The following is a 26,929-nucleotide window of genomic DNA, read 5'->3' on the forward strand; positions in this document are numbered from 1 at the left end:
TGAAATGACTTAGCCAATCAGAAGAAACCAACCGTCTAAACTCGGTGAGTTACCGAGTAGAGAATTGCACGTGGAGAAAGTGTAATAACAGAAGAACACTAGAGGGTGTATGGAAACCGCGACTGGTCTGTGTCAGAGTACTTCTTGCACTGTCAAACTGCATGCATTTTAACTACTGGCTCTGCCGAATGTAAACGTTTTGCGACAGCTGGACATTGCCAGCGTTTACAATACTAGGGCAATCCAAGTGTTTCGCCATCTCGCTATAGTCTACGTGTTTCGTTCTGTCAAAACGATAGCTAGCTTGCTAATGGTTTACTGACCATCAACTTTTATTTGTATCGCAAGGATGGATAGCAGTGCCTAATTGACGTTGCTAATAATCACGTGTGCGTTATTATATAGCCTGAAATTATATCTAGGGATAGTACATTACAATTGCCTTTGAATAACCTAGTTGGCAAGTTCATGTGTGTGATGGCCAACTAGTTAGCTGTATTAGTCTTGTTTGCAGCCGGGTAGATTCAAGAGGACACGAAGTTCTTGTTCGCATGGATATGATTTTGAACTGGCGACAGGGGGCGGCAGACCTGTTGCTAAGATACAGACTGTGGGAGCAGAGTGGGAGGCAGCCAGGATGATGGAGGAAAGGGATGCAGGAGGGTTGCTTTTGCCGTGGTGCCCGGTTAACATATTTTTATAAGTATGTGACCCTTTCAACAAAAAATAAACGGCAACCGTTACTTTGTAAGAGTCGATATTGTGGGCGTCAGTCGCTAATTTATTATAATAAATGGTTTTGGAGCTGGTAGCGCCCGCGAGTGCAGGCCCCTTGCTGCAGCGCTCCATCCCGTATATCGAGCGTGTTTTCCGGGTAAGGGTCAGCCATGGCTCCGGTGAGTCAAACTGCGGCAGTGCCAATGTTGGTGACAGCCGCTGCAGCATAAGAGTGAACATCGAGGAGGGTGAAGGAGGTGACTGCACAAAGGCAAAAGTAAGAATAATCTCTGTTGAATGATGTTCTGTTTGTGTTCTGATGGAAACAGATCTGTTAGCTAGCTTGTTAGCTAAATAAGCTTTCTAGTCATGTAACTTAACATTTTCAGACGAGGGGACATGCCTGCGTTTGCTACTAGAAAAGCTAGCTAAGTGTTGTTCGGTAAGAACCAGTCTTCATTCATGATCATCACACGGGCTAGCCAACACAACAGTTATAGGTAATCCGCTATTTTCGTTCCAGCGTTCAGTGTAGCTAACGTCAACGTTAGCTAGCTAGCTTGTCAGCAGCATTGACGATTCAAAGTTGGCATGCTTTGTTTTTTGGCAGCGTATTGTTGAAAATAAGTACATTTTAGCATTTGAACATAAGCTATACGTGTCATTTAATGTTGCTGGAATAGACATTGTTCTAGCCACACTGTTACAACTAGTTCTTAATTAGACAGTTGGAATGATTATGAGCTTGTATACTTGGCTACATGGCTAGTTATATTGAATTGAATTGTCTCTCCCGACTTTCCAAGAATTCGTTCTTATGAAATGGAAGAAATCAACATATAACGTCACACATTCTAGACGTAAAATATGTTATTTGCAGCGTTCTTAACCTAGCAATACATACCGTATTGCCAGCCAATGTGTGTGAATATAAAAATGTGTTTGTACCCAGCTTTCTCTACACATACCATGGAAACACATGGTTGCAGAACTGCACTCGATATTTCACAGAAATTGCAGTCACAAGTTACAAGCTAAATAAGATTACTTGTACTGTGCGAAAGGGTGTTTTTTAATTTCACCGGGCAAAATAAATTTACGTTAGCTAGCTAACAAAAAATTCAGTTCACTGGGTACCGTAACACTCTTCAGTGATCCCAAACATAGTACTGCTAAAGCAACAAACTTGTTGTTCAAAGCCAAAAACAGGAAAATTCTTGACTGGCCAACATTCACATTCTGAATACAATTGAACTTGTGTTCCATATGCTGAAGAGAAAACTTAAGGCAACTAGCCCCGAAAGTAGCAATTGCTGAAGATGGCTGCAATACAGGCCTGGCAGGGCATCGCCAGAGAAGATACTCATACTCAGCATCTGGTGATGTCTGTGGGTCACAGACTTCAAGCAGTCATTGACATTGCATACAAAGGATATCCGACAAAGTACTAAACATGACTACTTTCATTTATATAGCATTACTATGTCCCAAACATTATGGTGCCCTGAAATGAGGGCTATGTATAAAAAGTACTGTAATTTCTGCAGAGTGTAACCAAATTGGATAAAAATACCCCATAATAAGAGCTGAGAATATATATATACACAACAAATGTATGTGGACACCTGACACCCACCATCCCATACACAATTATGGCAGTTAATATGGACTTGATCCACCCTTTGCTGCTATAACAACCTCCACTCTTCTGGGAAGGCTTTATACTAGATGTTGGATCATTGCTGCTGGGATTTGCTTCCATTCAGCCAGAAGAGCATAAGTGAGGTTGGGCACTGATTGGGCAATTAGGTCTGGCTCGCAGTTTGGTTTTCCAACTGATCCCAGTGGTGTTGGATGGGGGTGAGGTCAGGGCTCTGTGCAGGCCATTCAAATTATTTCACACCATTCTCGACAAAACCATTTCTATATGGAACTCGCTGTGTGCCCGGGGGCATTGTCATGCTGAAACAGAAAAGAACCTTCCCCAAACTGTTTGGGAAGCACGTAATCGTCTAGAATGTCATTTTATGCTGTAGCATTAAGATTTGCCTTCACTGGAACTAAGGGGCCTTCCCAAAACCATGAAAAACAGCCCCATGATTATATATGATTTTTTTTCATTCTCATGCTCTTTCCCATGTATATCCTTGGATGTACATCAAGAAAATTGTAAACGCTAAACTATTAGTATATACATATGCAGATTCTGACATGGTGAAGCCCACAACCTTCAGTCGAAATGCATAATACTTCAGGGAAAGAACACACTTTAAAACTGGGAATGTTGCTTGTTATTAATGCTGTGATTGCCTGAATGTTGCAGACAGGATATACAGTGCTTTCCATGGATATATCAGCATTTGTCCATTTTCCCTCCTTAGTCATGTGCCATGTTTCCGCAGTGTAGTTACGTTACCAGTGAACTTATGTCATCCAGGATCAATACTGTCGTGTACTCCTGTTCAAATGATAACCGCAAATCCCAGACAATTATGTAATGGTGATGCTTTCTTTTTTCTCATCACAACACAGTATAAGCTACTGTTGCAGTTTATTATTGGAAGCAGTACTGTAGGTGATTTGAGGTTTTCACATTTATTGCAGGTTCAGATTTGTATAGGTGCTTTGTGAGATCTGATCCATGCCGGGGGCTTCAGAAGGGTCAGTCCTGGGTAATCTGTTCCGGTGCTCGGGAGCGACAGGGCTGAGGAACGTACTCTACTTGTTGCTATGAGACAGGCTGCACAAGCCTTTGCATGTGCTCGACAGCTAAGCGGCCTTCCTGGGGTCGTGCCTGTATGGTGGAGGAGGAGAGCAGGGGGCATTTTCTCTTGGTCCTCTGTGCTTTCATCGCACCAGGAAATTCCTGCCCATAGTTTCAAATGAAGTGGCGAGCTTCCTGCAGATACTGCGCACTCCCACATTTTGTTTGGTCTCTGGCCACATGAGCCGTTCCGCAGGGCGGCGGCAAATGGAATGCATGACTCTGCACTCACTGTTTTCAGATCTGCACCTAAAATGCATTGAGAAGGAATTAGAAACATGTTAAGATTACATGAAAACAATGGGGAAACCCAATTGCCGAATTACTCACAGCTTTTTGGCCTGAATAATCTGTAAATTCATTGTATTGCTTGTCTGTCACAGTGATGGAAGACATTTCTTTCCATCATCACAATAGTTCGCTTATTCAGTTTAAATTTATATCAGCCTATAATTTCTTCATATCTTATATTTTCAGATGGTATTTTGTATCACAATAAAAATGCGTTAGACCAGTGTGTTTTTGTAAGATTTCTTGCCAAACATTTGAGCTAGCAAATTCATATTGTTAGCTAGCCGACTAGGGACAGTAACCTATAAACTCAAGTGTTGGTATTTGGCAGACTTATTTTAATTACAGTGCATTTGATGCAATCACTAAAACAATTAATTCTAGACATTATCTGACACAATAATTCATTTAGTTAGCTAAATACATGGCCAAGGATTATATCACTGTTACAATTGTATGAATATTTTCTTCTTTTTTTAATATCTTTTGGCTGATTTATGTTGTCCATTGTTCTTGTAAATTAATCAGTGGTGGATGTTGATGATTAAAAATACTGTTCTGTTAAGGGAAATTCATAGTATATAGAGGTTTAATACATCATCTCAAACATTTGCCGCAACACAAATATATTCAATTAAGTAGCCTACAGCTAACGCTATAGGACAAAATAGTCTGTAATTCAATAATTTGTCTGTTTTTTTATAATGCTTCAAAATAGATTTTTGCTTTCCATTTTTCTTGAGATTTTTTGAACCCAGTGTTTTTTTGCAAGAGCGTATTATATGGAGAAAGGCGACAGCCCAGTCAAGTCATCGCTTGGTTTTGTAATTGTACTCCTAACTGAAAATCCTGTTTTTCTTGAACAGGAGTAATTTGGTTCAGGTTCCAGTCGGTGTGATGCATGGTAGCAGTCTTCTTGTTTCATGTCTTGGTATGAAACACCCTGATATGTTTTGCTCTGAGAATTTCTTTGACATCATTTGTTTTCAGTGTTCCTGTTTAAAGAGACCGCTGTGCCTTGGCCACCCATCTGTGTAGCTGAGGGAGGTGTCTAGAACAGTTGGAATATATCCTGCTGTTTACTCAGATCACTCTTTTTTTTTGAGGGCATAGGACCCTAACCATTTTTAAATTATGTGGAAGATATTGCTTATATAACTTTATCTTCCAGTCACACCCCCAGTTTTACATTTACCAGTGGCCTCAGGGAAGAAATGTAATCAGGAACTGATGAATAATATGATTTTTGGAAATTTGAGTACTTTCTTAAGCTTTAAACTAGTGTTTTATTTCCTCTACACAGAGATGGGTCTGATTTTTTAGGGTGTGGTCTGGGAGAAAGAGGAATGTCCTCTGCAGATTTTTCCACAATAAAAAGTGGGACTGATAATTCTATTTAAAGAAGTTAGTGTGGAATGTACGTGAAGCATTTGCTGGACTGCAGCTTTCCAAATGGCGACAGCTCATATTGCACAATTAATTCACCCATTGTGTATATTCAAAGCCCACAACTTAGGTGCTTACACACAATAACAGTAATCAGTCAGATCATAAAGCTGAAAACCTGCTGCTCACATTGTGCAACAATAATTGGTCGAATATAGGCCTACCGGTCATGTGTCCCACCACTGAAAACATCATGGCAAAAATGTTGTCGAGAGATATGCCTGGCATTGAGCATAAGGTGACCTACTTGTTCTGAAACATCAAAAATGAATGTTTGGTCATTTTGCCGTTTTGGCTCTGTCAGATTCGCCTTTCGGAAAGTCCTGTCACGATTTTGCTCTGCTCACTTGACATGTCATAAATTTATCCGATCGTCCATCAGCTTGTCATGAGGTCTTCAGGGAAGTTGGTGGGGCATCTCTCCCCCTTCTCACACTGCATGTGAAACAATGGCATTCCTATCAGAAACTTTGTCAGCACGGGCAGGACAGGGTTGAAAGCTGGTTGCGTAGCTCTTCCTCATGGAGGAACATAAGTTAGTTAGATATAATTGCAGTAATAGATCACACTAACTGTCCCTAACTTGTCGAAAAGCAGGATGCTCAAAGTGAAATATCTAAGTGGGTTTCCTTTCCATACAAAGCAAATGATAAAGACAAACCTGGTGATAACATTATTACACCACCCGTTTGCAAAAAATGCTTAAAAGTTTGTCTCATCAAAGTAACAAATCCAGCCTAGTAGGCATGTCATAGTATTTGGCTTAACTGGTGGCATACTGTGTGCCTACACTGTCAATACCTGTATTTTGAAATTACAATTTAAAAAAAAAAGTAAAAAAAAAAAAAGATACATCTGCAGAGCTTCAATGTTGACATGTTAAATTAGTATAATCTCATATTCACTTTATACTCGATAACCTCAGATATTGACAGTCCTCAATTAGGCTATTAGGCAAGTGCATTTTATCAACATTATTTAAAATTGTGGAAACAAATACTCTTTGTTCTTTGCACTCACACTCAGAGAATATTCATTGAACAGTCTTATGCACATTGCCTTTATTGCAGGTTGTGCTGAAAGCTAATGTAGTAGCTCTTTACAATGTGATCTCTTTATAAAGGAATGAATGGGAAATGGTTTGGGATTTGGCAATTCTATGCGAATACCTGATTTATGCAATAATCCATTATGAAATTACGTGAATTAACCTACGCTGTTTATATTGAACTGAGAAATAAAATTCAGAAAAGCCATTAATGTTGTTTAAGGTACAAGTAATGCCAGTGACAAATAGGATGGTGTAAGCATTCTTTGAGTGAATATGTAAAAATAATTTTAATACTGTAAACTGGCATTTGTGAGGATTCATGAAGTTGAAAGGTTAATTGATATTGCACCCCGAGTTTTGAGTGACAAAAATGAAATGCATTTCAAGACATATTACAATTCCAAATACCACTATTCCTGTAGAATAACCCCCCCCCCCCCCCATTCTGGCACTTACAATATATAGCCCTTCAATAAATATTTAAATGGTTCCAATATTTAGCCTATATCTCAATGCATTGTGGTGGTCACTTGTATATTCTAAATGTAGGTAAATATAGGGAGATGGCGTGTCGAGTGGACTGTGACAGTGAAGCCAGACCAAACAAAGTCACTCAAGTCCTGGCGGGACTAACCGACTTTATTTCTGATTTAGCGTGTCAAATGTTTTTAAAGAAATATTTTTGAAAAGTTTACATTTAATTTTATGAGAAATGCTTGGCAATCAGTGGTTTATCATGGTATCATATTTTGTATCGATAATGAGGTTACAAGGCTGGTATCAGTATCAAAGTCAAAATTTTGGTATCATAACAGCATTAAAAGTAACAGCTTTAGAGATCATGTCTGCAACCACAATTTCACCCCAACCCCCTGGTCCACAATCGCAGTCTCCTTATCCTCATAATCACAGTCGATTACAGGTGATGGTCACATAAAATGTCCTGGAAAATAATGTCTTGAAAAGAGTGGGGAACCCTGAATAAATGGTAGAAATATTTTTTGGGAAACGTAACCTTAAACCATTTACAAAGAGGTTCATGTATAAAACCCTTTGATGAATGCATATCCTTCCAGGTGCTTAGTTATGTATGCCTGTTACCTCTTCAGTGTTCACATATAAAGATGCAGGTCTAGAAGACCTTAGAAACCCACTTATTTGTAAGTACAGGCTAATGGTCTCTAACTTAAATTGCTCCTCAAATGTATGTTTTATCTTGCTTTGCCAAGATGCTTGCAACTAGGTAAGAGTAGAGATTAGGCCTGTTTGTTTAGTTTACTCGTTCCTGTATTGCATATCATTTGATGGCATGCTCAAGGGTTTGGTTCCTAAACCTTGGGCTAGGGCCTGCAGTAAATGTTTCTTAATAAATTTAGCTTATATATTTTTCATGCCTTCCATCTTTTTGTTTTCTGTCTTTAGAACAAAAACTTGAATCTGTCTGCACTTTCCTTGTCTACGTGCCGTTAGGATAGGTAACCTAGCAACGGTTATGTTTCTCAGAGGTGTGATTAAACGCTTTCTGATGCATTATTTCATCGGTCAGCTGGACATCAAGTTTGATCCAAGTCGACTCTAAAAATGAGAGAAATGTGCGGCATGCAGTAGCTTATTTCAACCATAACCCAGATGAAAATCATACTTGGATTTTCAGTCATGAATGCTAGGTTTTCAGCCCCAAACCCCAGGGATTGTTTTATTCACATCATAAAGGAGTTGACTGAAATGATTATACGTGACAGAGGTTCAAGATTTATTCTTTATGCAGTATCACCTGCATACTGGATACAATGAAAGCCTTTTTTTAACCACAGAGCTTCCAGTTGTCCAACGATGGGGTACACTTTAGTTCCTGACCCGTTGGAGTGCATTGATTTTACCCTAGATTTAACATCTCTCCTTAAACACATGAAGTTTGAGAACATGGGTAGATGTATCTGCTTGGTATTTAGTCTGTTCTTTTATGTGGGTTTGGTGTTACATGTGCTGCATCACTCCTGTTATACGACATGCTGTGAAAATCTGCAATTTATCCATCTGCCTGTGTTGATGGTGTTTGTCAGGGCTGCCCTGAGAAAGATAGGCTGTGTTTTGCCAGTTAGTCGTGACTGCTAAAAAGCAGTTAGCTGATGACAAGGCTCCGTTGCTAGGCAACGTATGTCATGGGCTGAGCCTCTTGAAGCTAGATGGTAGTATCCTTCTCTCTGCAAGACAAGGGGAAGCAGTTGTTTCATAAGCATACATCCTGCCCAGTAGATATAATTTAAGTGAGAGTAACGTGTCCCCATGTTGGCCTCTGCATTCAGCTGCTATTATTAGCTTGGTTTATTTTTTAATTAATTTGCGAGTTGAAGGCCTGGCATGTAAAACATTTTTCAGTATTGTGTATCTTAACCATCTCAGAATAGGCATTATATGTGTGTTTTTAAAACTGAAGAAGTGGAGTCTTATTCCCTTAGCAACAGCATTTTAGTTCTGTCGGCTTTAGTTTCATCCCTCACAAAAATTAGGCAAAGGCCTTACCCTGTGCACAAACCCTATTGAGAAACGAGCGGTAAGCCCCAGCCATATTTATGTATTTTTAATTGGCTTTTTAAAAACATTTTTATTTCTTATTTATTTATCAATATTTCTTATTTATTTATGCTTTATCTATTTTTGTATGTTTTTGTTGAGTTGTCGTTTTATTTAGGGTGAGGCCATGTATAAGCCCCTCGGGTTTCTTGCCTCTCCCTGCACTATTTCACTGTTTTTGGGTCTCTTCTGTTTCTGATCTGTATTTTATTTGTGCTAAATAAAATCAAATCAAATCAAAATTTTTAAGCATGTCTAAGTACAAAACAAATTTCAGCTCTGACTCAGCTACTTTATTATCTATCTACTATAACATAACAGCCCCAGAAACCATGCTTGCGCATCATTGTTAGTGTTAGCGTGCTATCAGTTATTTCAGATAAAAACGGGGGTTTGCCACATTAATCATGATAAACACAAATCACCATCAATGTATGCAACTTACCTCCTAATTCAAGCTTGTGGATACATAGTATCTATAGCACCTATATCATCTCCAGTGTTTTATTATTTGTTAATGTGCTTGCTACACAGAATACGACAAAATCTTGTTTTTAGTGCGATCTGATGTTACCCAATGGCACAAGTGACTCAAGACGTGCTGTTCCTCTGACGACGCGTTTGACCGTAACTAAGCTTGCTCAGCCGAGCTTTTCCTTTCACTCTGACACAGAGTGACACAAGTATCGCTTCCCACAGGGTGGACTCAGTGAGGTCGAGCATCGATAGCTGCAGACAGTAGTGTCGCAGTCAGTATTGTGACATTCCAACTACTGGAATATATTTTACGTTTTGCATGTAGGTGCGGCGACAAAATGTACAGCGGTTCTCACTTGGCTTTAAGGCTCAGGTTCCGATTCTCAGCACCAGTGATTCATTGTTGTTGATTGGCTAAAGAGTTCATGCACCTTGTTCTCAAAGCCTTAATTGGCTGTTGTTTGAAAGGAAACTACAAATACCAACAGACACTGCTGCCCTCCAGAACTGGGGTTTGATACCATTGCTTTAAAGCAATTACACATATGAATGAATGGCATTATGGCACTGGGGCTTGGGAAGCCTGGCATACATCAGATATTACTGATTACTGACTTAATCCTGACTGATGTTAGATACAGACTACCTAATAAAATACTTGTATTCTGATAAGCCTTGTAATAAATAGTTGGCACTGTTCTGGCGAAATTACTGATTTTTTAAATCCAACTTAATTTTAGGATAGGGTTAACAAGAAGTTTTTTGGCTTTAAGACATTGCTGAGTGTATATTTTCAGGAAGACATGGTACTGAAATAATATTGATTGTAGCTATTTTAAATGCATTCCCTAACAGATTATATGATATGTTAAGGATCTGTGTTTTGGCGCAGTTGAATAATAATTTGTGACCAGAAGACAAAACTTTTTTTCTCATCTGAACTCATCTGGAATAAATGAAATGTACCTTTGTATTTGGAATTACATAACGTGTGCCACTATGACAAAGCATTTACTTGTAATTGCAAATTGTTAGACGATTTGGGTATTTGGAGATTTGGCAATGCTGTTTCCTCTGACATTTGGGAATGGTATTTTCAGTGGTAAAGGACTCTTTTGGGTCAGTGAGCAGAAATGGTCAGTCCATTTTGTTAGACCGACTCTGAATGATATGACTTTTTAGCTTGATATAGAGCTCCAGGGGGTAGAAAACTCCATATCTGACATTTATTTCCATGAAATGAGAGGTTTCATGTGCAAATGCAATTAGGTAGTGAAATCTGCAAGATCAATAATTTTTTTTTTTTTTAATTAGAGAACAAGAGTAATTCAGATTCTCTAGATTGTATTTAGTTATTTTGGTAGTATTGTAAAGTCACCCTTCAGCAGTATTTCTGATCCCTCTATAAGGTGGTAAACATCAGAAGCTGATGCCAACGTAAATAGCAGTGACATCCGTGCGATATTCCTGTCATTCAAAACACTGTGATGCTTGGCCTAAATAAATAACACTCAATGAGCTAAATGGAACTGTTTCATGTTTCTTAGATATTCTACTATACTCAAGATATTCAAAGATGTATTTAGTACAGTTAATCACTCAAGATTATTAACTGCTTTCTTGTAGCCTAATAGACGATGTCCCTTTGTATTTTAAATCGCTATGGTTTCACCTCTTCGGAAAAGCCTAATCTGGATGCTTCTGTCGTAAGTATTTGTCGTTCTATTTCTAAACAACCTTTTATGTCCAAGGTCAAATAATAAACCAAATAAAACCAGAATCATAGTAGAGATGTACAATCGTGCTCTTGTACAAGTCACAAGCAGTCTTCTTAATGCAGTGCTTCAAGCACTGATGATGGTTTCCTGACCAAAACGTTTGCTGTCTTTCTTTTTGGCACTTTGAGCACTTTTATGTTTTTGCACTTATGATTTGAATAAACAAAGATATTTTTTGGCACATCTTAGCACGTTGGTCGTCATTTAGGGATAAGTTCCCTTCCAATACACAGTGTGCGGGCTCAGCCCCATTAAGGTAATCTTGAACAATAGTAACCATAAATGTAGAAAAAACAGGTTGCTTGTTACCTTTCCAAACAAACAGCCAGATTTTCTAAAACAAGCCAAAAACTTTAACCTTTGACTTCCCATTTTTTTCAAGTGGCTTCAGGGGGGGAAAAAACCATGCCCAAAGTCACATATTAGTGGACTAGCCAATGTTCTATCGATGGCTTATGTTGTTCAGCACTGTATGCGCCATTCCTCACATAATGTCCTACATCTAGTGTTCAGCAAATATTGCTTCATACCATGTTTAGAGTTACTGTTTTGTCACATGATGTTTTTTCACATCCGTGAATTAATTTAATTAATTTACCTCATTTTTTTTGCCATCCCAAAGTTTTTCTTGAAATGACGCCCATGCAGACTTCCTCTCTTCATGTAGCGTAATATATTAGGCCTACATTGAGCTAGTAATGAGTGCTGTACAAGGAAGGACCGCAATGGCCAGCACTGTGGGAATTAAATTTGTTGACATGTTATTTTCACGCCTCTTGCGCACTGTCTGTCAGTGTCAACCTGTGTCAACGATTGGCCAGGGAGAGGGGGTGGGTGCTCCACTGGCTCAGTCCGAGTAATGTGACAAACGAGGCTGAAAAAAAAAAACATTCTCCCCTGTCATCTTGAAGGCGTCCCAAGGCTGGTTTCTGATGATCCCAGACATATTTTTTTTATTGTTCCCGGGACTTTGGAACAGAATTAGTCTCAGGCCCTGACTTTTATGTAGATTATACTCTGTGCATTTCAGGTATTCCAGGTAATTTCAGGTAATCCTGTATTGCATGGCTCTATTACATATCAAATGATATATCCTATGTTCTGGAATGTTCTTCAGCTTAATGCTGTTCTACTAGGCTCAGGACCACCAATTAAAATTCTTCCACAAAATCTGGGCCCTCTTCTTTATCTGACGTATGAGGTCAGAAACTTGGGTCATTTTCGATGCAGACATTTACATTACATTTGATAACTTAAAGGCAGCATTTGTTCGAAGGGATAGGCCAACATGGTAAATTCCATCACGAGCAGTTGTGTGTAATTCCCTGTCACAGAGGGAACTGAAAGCAGGATTGGGTATACCTTATTTTCTGTCTCTGTAGATAGAGGGGGAAATAGTTATAGAAAGTAAGAAGCACTCATGTCCAAAGGTAAATATTTGTTTTTGCTGACACAGAAAGAACAATTAAATATTAATGAGCTGTTTTTGAATAGCTGTCTCATATATGGAAGCTTATTTTTGAAAGTCAACAGAATGCCGCTTCCAGAAAATTTCTTATTTTTCTGTTATGAGACGCCCTAAAGGTTTGGTGCCAACTATGCAAAAGGTCAAGGCTTTTCACTGCTTTCATTAAACCTAGAACAAGGATATGCTATAAAGTCATAATTTCTTAAATATTTTTTTTGTTTGTTGCTTTGAAAACTAGATGTAGACGAAGAACTACTACATCAACATTAATGATTTTGGAATCTTTGTGTATAAAAAAAGTGTTATTAAAACAACATTTTTTGAATATTGAAAAAAAAAAAAAAAACACTGAGATGATCACATCTTTATCACCATCTGGTATCTTTTACTGGCCTCCTGTAGGCCCCTCTATAGCTGGTTCCCATCTGGAGAATTGTATGAGGAGTGACATCATTTGAAAATAGTGTTTTATTAAATCGTTTTGGGACCCATGTTTTTGTTTTCTAAAATGATTGATTTACAGTTACCTGGGGATCCTGACCTGCATAGTTACTGATTCTTGATAGCTCTTTGTTCATTAAGCTCCTATCAAGTAGAATCAAGATCTGTTGTTATAGTCTTTGTACTACTGTGTTCATGACTGCTGGGTGATTATTCCTATTTTTGGTTGTGTTTTTTGGATGCTGTTTTTGACAGTGACTAATTCTTGGTGTTCCTTCTTCTTTTTTTACCACTATTGTTTTATTTTTTTTAATATTTGCATTTGTTTGATTAATATTGATCCCGCAAGGGCTCCCCAGTTGAGATATTGGCACTGTATAAATATATATAAGCAGTGTGGGATATTAGTACTGTTGTTAACTCTGTGTAGGCTTCATCATTGATGAGGGGTCAAAGTATTTGGCTAGATTAGAGGTGGGCAACAAGGGTCAAATCTGTTTGAGGTTCTCATGCCAACTTCAGGCCTTAATTACTCGATTAGCCCTAACATTTACCCCGTTTGACATTTTAACTACATTTCTTGACAAGTTTCTCAGCATTGCTTGTTCTTGTATCCCTATATGACGCCTTTTACTGAGGTGTAATTTACAAGTGAACCAGTGTTGGTGTATTCAGCCAGTTAGATCATTTAGCCAGGGTAATTGGTGGAAACAAAAGCCTGCATACACACTGGCCCTCCAGGACAAGAATTGCCCACCCCTGTGCTAGATTTTCACCACAATCCCAGGCAGGTTTTTCTTGAGGAGTTTCTCACACCATGCCAAATTGAAGACAAAAGTGCATGTTGGTGTGCAGTTACATAAAATAATGGCCACCACTTGTTTTGTGTTGTGTGATGTTAACAACACGTAATACTGAACTTTCGTCATTTTCGGCTAGTAATTTCTTGAATTACTTTTAAGACCAGAGGAGGTGTCACCGGGGCGTGTCGATGGACTTTCGTCATCATGCTCTGAAAGGGGCGGGCCCGCCGAATGAAAGGCAGCGATACACGTAGGCTACAATAGTAACAGGATGGAATAAACACTAGTAAGATTCATTACACGCCGGTATCACGAGGAGACGCGTGTGTTGCGTTGATCGCATCAACGAGTTCAGGTAAATTACATTTCATTTTTGTAGATACTTTGTGTTCAGTATACATTTGGTAACATTTGTCGACGTTGGGCCTGTAACTAGCATTTTCCCCTTGCCTGGGTCCAGACCTTTGAATCCTGCCCACTGCAGATGGAAATGGAGTGTAACGAGTTGACAATTCTGTCTGATATCAGGCTACTTTCCCCCTTCTTTATATGTCTATTCGCTAAGACAGTATCTAGCCAAATAGATAGCTAACGTTGACTAACTTAGTTGTTCTTGTGGTTTCGGTAAAATTCTGTTTGGGAATATTGATGCGGCTAAGTTTAGAAGTTAAATGCCTCTATCATTAATATATTTGGGTTTTCTGAAGTATATAAACTTAGGCTACATTAGAAAGGTTTGGACCGTGGTAGTTTGGTTTTGTTGAATCGTGACTCTGATTTTCTTTTGCGGTGTTCATTAAATTCCTACAAAGTGACGTTTCGTCTAGTAAGTTGTTGGTTACACTCACACTGAGTTGCTCATTTAGACGAAGGGAAAGTTGATATCTGCACAGCTGTGGAATAACTGTCGCTTATGAAAGATCGGGGTTTTGGTGATTACTTAATTTGAGAATTTATTTTTTTAGATTCTCAATTTTTGGGAACGCTGTTGACTTTGAAGCGATGCTGTTATTCACGTGTGTTCGTATTTAGTGCTACCACGTTGCATTTTAGGTCTGATTTGTTGTAATGTTACGGTACCTCGGTATTTTTGTGTAGATTAAGTTTTCACCAGTGGTGTTAAATCCCTGTCTCTGATTCGTGATGCGGAGTATACAGTCCCGCTTTCTCTTACGGAAGTGCAATGTATATAGCCTATTGTTTCTCGTTATCTTGAGATCACGACTTAACTCGTGATCTCGACTTAAAATGTGTTTTCTCGTGATATCGACTTATTTCTCTCGTGATCTTGACATAACGGAAGTTGTTTCCTCACGATCATCAGATAATTTCTACAGTACATATACAGTGATTATTTGCCGGAGTAGTTGCAAATGCTAATAAATTAGCATGTATTTTGTTTGGCACGGACTGACCGGTGAATCGACATCGTTTATCAGAAGACAACTTGTCTGCTCAAGTGACTTTCAGTTGCTGTTTTGTGATGCGAATACCGGAAACTTTGCTCACCCTACATCTTACATACATTATAGTTTAGCAGACGCTCTTATCAGGCGACGTACACAGTGCATAGGTTCATGTGTAGGGCGCAAGACATAGAGTGGAGGATCTAGTCCCAGAATGACCACATCGATCAGGACTCCAACCTGTAGAGTAACTTGTTCAGCAAGCAGAATCTACCAAGTACAACTAGCACTGGAATCACAAATCATGCAAACATCGCCAGATTACACTAACATAATCAAATTATCCTAGCTAGTACAATGAGCTGACTATGCAGAGGTGGGGTGCAGCCTGGAGTGGTCTTCAGTCTGCGTTTGAAAGTTGTAGCTGAACCTACATACACAGATAAGCACCATGTGAATCTATAGATGGAGTTATTGCATTTACTGCAGACCTGTCCCGGATACTATTGACATCCTTTCAGATATTTCGATGCATGACTGAGCCTGTACGGAGTAGTAGATGGATGGGGTTTGTACTTATGCAGTTAGATCATATTCACTCGTTCAGTCAAGAACGGTTAACGTTAAACCATTTAAAGTTCATAATTGGGTCAGGTATACCAATTTCCCAACAAAATCCCTGGTGTTTTGTTATTATCTTTTAATTATATATTTGGGACAGTTTGACTTTTGGCCAAAGAAAAAAAAAAGCGCAGTGATTGTGTGTGACGGACTGGGCATAGCATATGCGCGTTGCCGTGAGATGGATGAGCACATTTACATTTTACTTTTAGCAGGGACTTACTTAAGGTATGAATCTTGTTGTTTATCAACAATAGACAACTTCCAGGTTTACACCTGAAAGTCTGTCGCTGGTCAGTAAAATCAAGTGTGCTCATACAGTGCAACGTAGCACGCGCTATCCTCAGTCCGTCACTTCACCCATTCAGGTATGTGGTAGAGAGAAAACAACTGAACGGTTTTATGTCTAGATAGCAATCGTCGTGGGCCACTCCAGACTTCCATATTCACTTGATTCAGCTACAACTTTACCACATCGGGATATGTTTGGCAAAATACTTTGAGACTTTGAAAGAGTGGACTAGGATATTGTCTTTGAGTAACTTCAGTTTGTATTAATCTCTATGTTTAGGTTATTACAATGTTAAATTACAGACGCGTATGACAGAGAAGTCCTGAAGACTAAAGGCAGGTTGTACTAAATGTAACATTGTACACGAAACCAAGAAAGGGAAGTTCAAAGTATTTTGTTAAGTCCCGCTTAGAAACTTTTGATATCATCCTACATGTAATAATCCCCCACTGTCCCAATACAGACCCAATACCCCACATTGGTTCTGAAAATTTTCATTGAGGCGTCTGTTAAAAATAGATAATTTGTATTCAAATTTTAGGGGGTTTTAACAGTAAAAGCAATTACTCGATTTACCAGGGTTCCAATATCTTTTTATTGGCATGCTTACATTTATGCACATTGCACATTGTGAATTCGCTAATCGTTTCATTGGTTTTGCCAAAAGTAAAAATTTTTTTTTTTTTTTTTTTTTTGCATTTTAGAGAAATGGTTCATTACTCCAGAATGGCTGCTAACCCTATTCGTGGAGATCTACTATCTTGCAGGTTTTCATTTCAACGTTAATTTGGCACACCTGATTCTATGAATTAGCAGCTGAACGAGATCTCTAGCTGTTAAATGAGGTGTGCTTTATTGGTGTTGGAGTAAAAACTTACAAAATGGTAGATCTCAGGGAACAGGGTTGGGCAGCCCTGTTTAAATGAGGACTGTTTATGGTTACACCAGAAAACCTGCTGATGTGTGAATAAACCCTTGGTGGGTCTTGCTCAAAAATGAATTAGACAGAGTATCAGTTATCATCAGCAAATATTAGACACAGTATGAGCTTTGGATTAGTTTTGGTATACTGTCAGAATACAGATACTGGTGAGGAACCTCACAGTTCACCAGTATTAGAGTGATGTGTATGTTTTGCACAAACAAATACTTTGCATATTTGGCCATGCCTTCGAAGGCTTTGAGATCAGTCTCTTGAAAGTAGGTTATGGCTGATATGGTGGGCAGCCTGCCTGTGTGTAATGAACCCTCATGTTACAATAAGGATTAGGGCTGTCACCTAAGGCAATAAGATGGATTTTTCTTGACGTTTTTTTTCTCTTTTTCAGGATTATATTGTGTCTCTTATTTCGCCAGCGCACAGAAGGAAGGAGCGGCTAACGTTGGCCCAGCACAAGCAGCTGCTGGCGCTGAAGTCGGCCATCGAATATGACTCGCAGGCCGTGGTGGAGGTGAGGGAGTGCACGGTGGAGATCTCCGGCGGCGAGCGCAACGTGATGACAGCCTGGTCCATGCTGGAGAAGCTGAAAATGGACAAGGGCTCCTCCAGAGAAGACGTCGGCGCGCTGCGAGAGGCCCCGGACGCCAGCGGCGAGTCGGAAGAGGGCAGCAGCTCCGAGTCGGAGGCGGAGCGGGCCGGCGGGAACGGGCGCGAGCCGCTCGTCTCCGCCAAGCCCCACCGGCAGCTGTGCCGCTCGCCCTGCCTGGACCGGCCCAGCTTCTCCCAGAGCAGCACCCTGCAGGAGCCGCGGGCCGACGACGGCAGGGCCGCCGCTGCCGCCGCCGCCTGCAAGGCCGGCGGGGGCCGCGAGTACCAGGCCAAGATGGACTTCGCTCTCAAGCTGGGCTACTCTGGAGAGCAGATCGGGGCCGTTCTGAACAAGCTGGGAGCCAACGCCCTGATCAACGACATCCTGGCTGAGCTGGTAAGACTCGGCAACAAAGGCGAGGGGGAGCCTCAGAGCGGCAGCGGCCCAGCCGCCAATATGCTGGTACCGCGAGGCCCTTGCAGCAAGGAAATCGCCAGCCCCGAAGTGTCCCTGGAAGAGGAGGCGGTGGAAAATTACGACAATCTGAGACCCATCGTCATAGACGGCTCAAACGTGGCGATGAGGTAGGCCTTCAACAGTCTCCTGATTTAAAATAATAATGATGAACGCCCAATTAACACATGCGTTACTGAAATGTTCTGTACTGTCAGGACCTGGATGGCACCGTCCCAGTCATCGTTAGGTAGGCAAACTTATCACAAGAAGTGCTTGCAAGTTATTTTGTCATCTTTGTCTTGTAGCCATGGAAACAAAGAGGTATTTTCTTGCCGTGGTATCCAGCTGGCAGTGGATTGGTTCCTGGAGAAAGGACACAAAGACATCACAGTGTTTGTTCCAGCCTGGAGGAAAGAGCAGTCCAGGCCTGATGCCCCCATTACAGGTAATGAAACCTTATTTCCATTTCTTGTACGATCTGTACCTGGAGTAACAGGTACCCTTTCCATATGGGTCAAGACAAAAGTAAAAAAAAAAAAAAAAAAAGCACCGTGCATGATTCACACATAGCAAGGGATTAGTGCTCTAGTGTCTGCACAATCATGTGCAGAAAGAATCCTTATCCCAGCATGTTACTTTTGCTTGATGCTTGTCTTCTTCTGTGCTGTTTTAACTCAAATACTGTGTGATAGTGTGACCATTAATTCAACTGGTTCAGTTTGGTAGCCTACATGCTAACACATAGAGAGTAAATACTTTTGTTTAAGAAAGAAATGCTGATATGGCTTGAACCATAATACAATTTACCCTCCTTTTTATCTGTCAATAGCCGGTCTTGATTATTCGATTATTTTTATTGGTAGCTAAATTTAATTAACACACATGGCATATAATTTGTTATTAAAACAAGGTTTTTCTCCATTTAAGATTTATTGCTTTATTGAAAAGACAAGTTGAGTGAAACATAATGTTGTAATGTAATTACCTTTGAGTCTCATTTTATAGTCTCTGGATTGTGCTGCGTGCAGTGTCTTATATGTCTTAACGGCATACTATACAGCATTTTTAGCCTTGCTGTGGTCCTGTTTTAACAATCAAAGAAGTCTTCTCCTCCATCTTCAACCCCGTCCACTCACCCCCGAGTACCCGACTTTGGCCACTTAGCTAGGCTACCTAAAGCAGTTAGCTGGACAGCTAGAGGTAACGTTACTTACAGGTCCAACAGGAAACAGGCCTGCTCCGTGGCTCTTTCATCTTCAACTTCAGCTGTTACCATTTAAGAAAAGCAATTCCAAGCTTGACTCTGGTTTTTGAACAAGCCCTGTCGGCTTGTCACTTTGCTTTGCTGTGCTGTGCTTCACGTCTGGCATCGCAAGCGCTCTACTTAAACCCGATCCCACAGGCTCAGTAGCAACACCCTCCCCTCCCATCACAGAAAAGAGCGTCACGCTCGGTAATGTCCCAAACACATTTTAGAAGAAAAACAGGCAGAGGATCACGGTTCAGCAAATATGTGCAGATTGAGATTGCCAGTTATTTTGTGAAAATCCTGCATAGTATGCCTTTAAACAATAATTTTGCACACATTGTGTCCAAAAAATGCAATACTTTGTGGTCAAAGGTGTCATTTTAAAAATTATAGTTTATCTCCCTCTTTTCTTCAGCGAGTTCTAGTTTAATATTGGAGCCTGTTTACAGTTTACATAGTATCTTAGAAAAGAAAATGCAGTTAGTCATTCATTCAGTCTGAAAGTTGACACAGGAATTCCTATCGCTCCATGGTGATTGAAGGAAAACCGTCTGCTCTTTTTGTGTACTCTGGTTTGCTTAGCAGAGCTTAAGTACACAAACGGCCATTTCATATGTTTGACATGCAAATTAAGGCTGGGCGATATACCACAAAGATTATTTTATTGTTTATCCTTTATTTTACCAGGGGAGTCCCATTTAGATTTTCATCTTTTTTTCAAGGGAGCCCTGGCCAAGATAAGCAACAAGCAGTCAGTTTATATATAAATCACCACAGATTATACATTCTCCGATAGAAGAAAAACAGTTACAAACATATTTTCTTAAGATTTGCAATAACCTCTTAAAATCATCCAGATTAATGTATTTTTGGAGCGGGTTCATTAAACTGGACTGTTTTACCAAACTAAAGAGCCTGCATGAAATGCTTCTGGAGGAAAAAAAAATGTAACCACTGTTAACTATTTGGTGTGGATGATAAGGCAGCCAATCAGCACCAAGGTTGTGCAGCGATTATGTGATATGTTTTTGTCAATCGCATGGAAGCTACGAGGCAGTCTTATGGTCACCCAGTGGAGAAGTGATTAGGTTTTTTCCAGAAGAATTTCAAGCAGCCTCTGACGCGTGGTTGTTTACTACCACAGCAAGTATAATTAAAGAGAAAGAGACAAAAATAAAGGCAGTATACACCACAATAGCAACAACCATTATTGCTTTCGATAATTATCGTAGCAGTATATCGCCCAGACCTACTGCAAATTCAGGACACTGACAAATTTTCAAGACTCATATTGAAAAGTGTGGGGAAGGCTTGAAACTTTAATACACCACGTTTAAAAAAAAAATTTTTTTTACTCTACACAACTGTGCTATCTTGATTCTAATACAGAATCTTTACATTTTCTCAGATCAGGAAATCTTGAGAAAGCTGGAGAAGGAGAAGATTCTGGTTTTCACGCCTTCTCGGCGGGTCCAAGGAAGGAGGGTGGTGTGCTATGACGACCGCTTCATCGTCAAGCTGGCCTGTGACTCGGATGGCATCATAGTCTCCAATGACAACTACAGAGACCTCCAGAACGAGAAACCCGAGTGGAAGAGATTTATTGAGGAGCGTCTCCTAATGTACTCCTTTGTGAATGACAAGTGCGTGAGGAGAATTTGCGCCTTAACTACGCATACATGCTCAAGAATGGTATTGTAGATTGACATTTAATCTGGATTCATAATGAAACTTTATTGCATTAGTATATGCTTATTTAAAATGTTATAAGACCATACTCCCAACACCATTAAGATGTGACCAGTAAGCAAAGCAGCTTTGATGAATGAAATGGGTTGATGGCATTCATTTTGATTTCAGGTTCATGCCACCAGACGACCCTTTGGGGAGACATGGCCCGAGTTTGGAGAATTTTCTTAGAAAGCACCCAGTTGTTCCAGAGCACAAAAAGCAGCCATGTCCATATGGTAAGTGGATAAAAATAAATCAAAACCATTAACCAGCTCTCATTCCCCACCCCCCCCCCTTCTGATAACCATGTGAATCATTTTTTCCCAGGAAAAAAATGCACTTATGGACACAAATGCAAGTACTACCACCCCGAGCGAGCCAATCAGCTGCAGAGGTCGGTGGCGGACGAGCTGCGGGCCTTCGCCAAGCTCTCGGCGGTGAAAACGATGAGCGAGGGCGCTCTCGTCAAGTGCGGCACGGGGCCCGCCGCCTCGAGGGGGGAGGGCGGCTCGGAAGCCAAGCGCGTGGCGCCCAAGCGCCAGTCGGATCCCAGCATCCGCTCGGTGGCCTGCGAGCCGGAGGAGAGGCTGTCGGTCGCCCGCAAGCCCGAGGCCAGCTCCGTGCCCTCCCTGGTGTCGGCCCTCAGCGTGCCCACCATGCAGCCCGCCAAGAGCCACGCCGCCGGCGCCCTGAACACCCGCTCGGCCAGCAGCCCCGTGCCCGGCTCCTTGCAGTTCGCCCGCAGCTCCCTGGAGAGCATGTCCAGCGTCCAGTACCCGCCCATCCTGGTCACCAACAGCCACGGCACCTCGGTCAGCTACGGCGAGCAGTTCCCCAAGTACGACTCGGCGGGCGACCACGGCTACTACTCCATGCTGAGCGACTTCTCCAACATGAGCCTGAGCGGCACGCACAACGCCGACAGCTTCTACAGCGTGGAGCACGAGCACGCCGTCTACCAGAGGAACCCCTGCCCCTGCGCCGACCCCTGCCTCAGCCACTCCAACAGCGACTCCTTCTCCTCCTACGGCGACCTGTACCTCAGCTCCGTGGACAGCAGCATGGAGGAGGCAGCGAAGGGGCAGCAGCCCGCCCCTCAGGGCAGGCTGCAGGCCTTCAGCCACGGCTTCCACCACGAGGCCTTGACCAGGGTCCAGAGCTACGGCCCCGAGGAGCCCAAGCAGGCCCCCCGCAAGCAGTCCATCTCCCACCTGGCCCCCCACATCCAGCACCAGGCGGTGGGAGCCAGATCCAGCTGCCCGGGGGACTACCCCCTACCTCAGAACATCCACCCGGGCTCCGCCTCTCAGCCCGGCCGCTCCCTGGGCATGACGCGCATGGACAGCATCTCGGACTCCCGGCTGTACGAGAGCAACCCCATGAGGCAGAGGAGGCCGCCCCTGTGCAGGGAGCAGCACGCCAGCTGGGACCCGCTGCCCTGCGGGACCGAGTCCTACGGCTACCACTCGTACCCCCTGAGCAACAGCCTGATGCAGCCGTGCTGCGAGCGGGTGATGGTGCGGAGCATGCCGGAGAAGATGGAGCAGATCTGGCGGTCCCCCTGGGAAGTCCTGCCCAACGAGCACCAGGAGCGCCACGTCATCCCGGAGCACCAGTACCAGACTTACCGAAACCTCTGCAACATTTTCCCCGCCTACGTGGTGCACTCGGTCATGGAGAAGAACCCGCACATGACGGATCCTCAGCAGCTCGCTGCCGTTATCGTCGCCAAGCTGAGGTCCTGCCGCTAAGTGTTCACTTTCTGAAGGCAAACATCAGCATAATGATATATTTTATGGACAGGAACCACTGTTTTGGGAAGAAAAGATTATGGACAAAGTAGAACATATTATGTATATATTTGTATCCACATGAGCAATGCTGTATACATTTTGTGACTGATTTTAGAAACAATCAGAGGGAAACCTTGAGGAGCATACCTCAGTGCATGGAATATCAACATTTATGGCCTTAGATATAAATGACCTCTCTGTGGCAATGTTGACCACTATCCGTTTTAATGTCGTTGAAGATTTAAGAGGTCACCTTTTTTAAATATTAAGCACTATCCGTGTATGTATGTGTGTATATACATATATATATATATATATATATATATATATATATATATATATATATATATATATACACATACATACATTTTTTCTCAACAATTTTCCTTACATTACTGCCTTTTTTGGTAGAATTTAGCAAAATGCACACGATCTAAGCCAAACAAACAGCAGAATACACAAACACACGCACACGCACACACACACAGACACACACACAGCCATGATTAATCAGTATTTTGAGAGTTCTTTCAAAGCTGCTGAAATAATGCCAAAAAAATCAACTGTGTCAAATAGACACAGAAATTTTATTATTATTTTTGATGCTGATAATGGCTGGAGGCTAGACGTTGCATCAATGTTGAGACATTTCCTTTGGTGTATATCTGACCGCACTGTGTTTAATTATCTTAACAGTGTGTTTGTCTGTGTACAGTTTTGGAGAATCCTTGTGAAAGTGTGCGTTGCTTTTCTCAAGTCTCTCGTGGACCGTAATTTGGTACACGAGGAAAAGCCTTCACACAATGGCACTTTGAATGATTTCGAATCTTAATGAGTTGATAGTGTGTAGTTATTTGGGTGTGGTGATGTACTCAGCAGAATGCCACAGAAGGCATTTATTTCCTTATTGATGCTGCAGGACAAGCACCACCCGTTGTACATTAACATATTTAAATCTCTGAATGTTAACTGCCCGAAGGCTCTTGGGCCAAGACTTGTTCACTTCAAGTTTTTTTATTCATGAAAGTGGAGAAGGCCTTGTATGGCCTTTTGTGTCTTCATGAGAAGGTGTGACACACTGCCTAACTGTTTCTTCATGGGAAACACTCAGAATGTGAGGCTGCCGTCAGGGTTGTTTCTGGCATTTGGCTAATGGTTTGCATGCTGCCATTTCCCTCTTTGGTTTCGTACCACTTTCTCCGGCCTAGAAAAGCATGGGTAAATCAGTTACGCATGTAACAAGATGGTAGATTGTGATATGAATAAGTAACAATTGTGGGACACCCCTCAAATATGGCGCCCATGGAACATTCCATCAAAGCTGCTGTTGAAGCCAGTTAGCAGTGGTGAAGTGGCTAATCACAACCATTTTGGAATTTCACCAGCGATGCTGTAGAGCAGGGATGTAAAACTCAAGTCTCAATGTTGTTGGTGAATGGTATTAGCAGAGTCAGGAAATAATTTCTCATTTGTATTGTTCATGATTTTTCCTAAGTCTAGATGAAAATATACAAGTAGTTACCAAGACTGCTCATGTTTTGGACTTGATTAAGCCCCTATACTATTGAAACTAAAGCTTCCAACTGTGACTGGAACTTGCCACATCAAAAACCAGCAGTGTAATCTCCATGTCGATAAATGAAAAAAAAAAAAAAAAAAAAAACTATTTGTATCACAGTCTATCCAATTGTTTCCTTGTGTCATTGATTTACTGTGAAATTCCTTCAAACCCCTTGGGGTTTTTATGGAACAACCAGTATCTTCAACAGTGACCGCAACCCCTTCAGGATGGTTCTTGTTATTTTGAAAATCACTTACATTTCTTCTGTGTAGTACATAAACTTTCTATATGTTCATTTGGTTTAGGATGATTACATGATGTAAACTGCATGCTTTATATAATCTGCCTTTCTGGAATCAAACTGGGAAGTATTCTGGTTTGTCTCCTGTCCAAGCATTAACATTTTCGATTTTGTTTCAATGCAGCAAACAGCAAAGCCTCAAATGTCTAGAAATGACCTTTGTTTGTTGATACAAATTGTATCTATTTCTTGATTGTAAAAAAAAAGAGAAAACATGTACAGAATCAAAAATAGAATAATTTTATTTAAAAGAAAAATGCCATAATGTTTGTGACACTGTGTGTCACTGGGAGTAGCCCATGGGTATGTACCATTTCTAACTGGGCACAGTAGTTTATAGACATGGACTCTTTGTTGTGCTACACGAAAAGTGCACAGATCTCTTGTGCATAGTTGTAAGCATTATTGTGTCCTGTGTATTTAATGAAAGTTACAACTGAAAGGAAGCTGTACAGTGACAGTGCTTTTAAAGTGTGTTGCTATGCTAGACGCATCTCCTTTTGATGCCGGTGCGGTAGGCCAAGCTGTACTGGCCAAGCTGGTCATATTCTGGCTATATTGCTACCCTAGTGCACCCCCCCCCCCAACCCCTTACACACACACACACACACACACACACACACATTTTCAGTGGTGTCTCTCGTCCACTGCCGGTTATTCTAAAGGCAGTTGATTGGGCATCCAGTCATATTGGGCTTGGGTTACCGCACCGTGCTGGAGAACAAAATTATATTTATTGAAAGTGTTTCACTTGCGATCTGCCACTTTCCTCTGGCATATATTCTCGCCTTAAGTGTAATTTATTTGAAAGCTTTCTGGATCGACTTCTTTCCAGTTGACATTTTAGATTGGAATGGGTGTATGAACTGTAGCCGAAGGTCTTGGTCAGTTGTACAACTGACTGGAAGGACCCACATTTTCAGCACGTTTTTCCAATATGATTGAAATGCTCTCTTGAATTGTTATAAACTTTTATGTAAACACGGTTGTTTATCTACTAAGGGCATATCCTTAAAGATATTGTATTTTTGGATCCTTTAACCGAGTGAAGCTGGCAGACTGATCAATTATCTGGTAGTAAATGCACATACATTTTTTTATCTGCAGTTTGACCCATCAGTGTAATTAATATACCGGCTCACTCCCAACAGGAAAAAAACAAAAAAAAAAAAAAAAACTATTTTCTTCAAGTTTGTGTACTTTTGTACATTCAGTATAGCGGTTCTCAGGTAATACAAGATGTGACAAATGAAGCTTCACTGACTTTGTTCTTGACATTTCCTGATTTCAATGAAAATTGCTCTTTCAAAGTCAGATTTGTGAATCTGTGCAGATCTCTTGCGTCAGAAGATGTGTTGAATCGTCTTGTGTTGTGGTTATACTATGTTAAGGGTTTTAGGAGTGAGTTGACTATTTTAGTCTTGTGTTGTTATGATTCGCAGTAGTTTGTTTTATTCTTTGTTGAATGAAACACATTGCTTTTTAAATTATTTTAAATGACAAAAACCAAGCATATTAATGACCAAAAAAAAAAACTAAAAAAAAAAACTAAAAAAAAAAAAAAAAAAACCTCAACTCTTTGGGTCTGTTGACTCAAACAAAATGTAAGTCTCAATGACAAAGTGTGTCTTTCTTGAAATAAAGCCAAAATGTGATGTTTGTACAGCAATTTCAATGTGTGCAAAATAGTGTTATGTTGACCTTCTACCGTATGTATACGGCATGTGTTAGTATGAGTACATTTTCAGGACAGCCGTGTCTTCCAAATCTGGCTGGGTTCACCTATACCACCTAAATTTACTGAATGGGAAGGACAATGAGAAATGTGAACCAGCTGTATGTTGGTGGTTACACTCGTCCATTACAGGTATTGCCACTATAGTCTACAAATCCCAGGTCAAATGGCTGCTCACTTAGTTTTTACAGGAGTATCAGAGACTAGAACCAGAACTCGGTTTTTCAATGCAGAAACTGGTACAAAGATGCAATTGAATTTTATTATATATTATGGAGGTTTTGAACCATTGAAGTTTGGTAGTTACTAGTATACTTTTTTTTTAAGGAAGTTGGCCATTCAGAATTACTGCTGTGGTATTTTGTCACGATGGTATGACTGAACTCTCACACTTAATGTGATATCACCATAAACTCCCAAATCAAGTTCCTTTTTTGAGTACTGG

General features: G+C 40.9%; 1 protein-coding gene across 2 annotated transcripts; it reads left to right on the forward strand.

The window, feature by feature from the left end:
* The first annotated feature begins 84 nt into the window (after nucleotides 1–84).
* Nucleotides 85–26,418, forward strand: zc3h12b (zinc finger CCCH-type containing 12B). 2 transcript variants are annotated; one of them, XM_064350383.1, is made up of 6 exons: nucleotides 85–994; nucleotides 17,458–18,242; nucleotides 18,420–18,559; nucleotides 20,772–21,006; nucleotides 21,224–21,330; nucleotides 21,422–26,418. In XM_064350383.1, exons 1-6 carry the CDS (start codon nucleotides 794–796, stop codon nucleotides 22,843–22,845), a joined length of 2,892 nt encoding a protein of 963 aa, XP_064206453.1. In that variant the 5' UTR covers nucleotides 85–793; the 3' UTR covers nucleotides 22,846–26,418. The 2 variants fall into 2 exon arrangements, with proteins under 2 accessions (XP_064206453.1, XP_064206454.1); XM_064350384.1 differs by lacking the exon at nucleotides 85–994 and adding an exon at nucleotides 13,107–14,165.
* The last annotated feature ends 511 nt before the right edge of the window (nucleotides 26,419–26,929 follow it).

This window comes from Anguilla rostrata, chromosome 9 (assembly GCF_018555375.3).
Source record: "Anguilla rostrata isolate EN2019 chromosome 9, ASM1855537v3, whole genome shotgun sequence".
Lineage (NCBI taxonomy): Eukaryota > Metazoa > Chordata > Actinopteri > Anguilliformes > Anguillidae > Anguilla > Anguilla rostrata.

Excerpts from the sequence above, each read along its gene's own strand:
- zc3h12b (XM_064350383.1), top strand. The coding sequence starts at position 794 with ATGGTTTTGGAGCTGGTAGCGCCCGCGAGTGCAGGCCCCTTGCTGCAG. Across the intron at positions 18,243-18,419 it reads GGCTCAAACGTGGCGATGAG|CCATGGAAACAAAGAGGTAT; the intron begins GTAGGCCTTCAA and ends TTTGTCTTGTAG. Across the intron at positions 18,560-20,771 it reads GCCTGATGCCCCCATTACAG|ATCAGGAAATCTTGAGAAAG; the intron begins GTAATGAAACCT and ends ACATTTTCTCAG.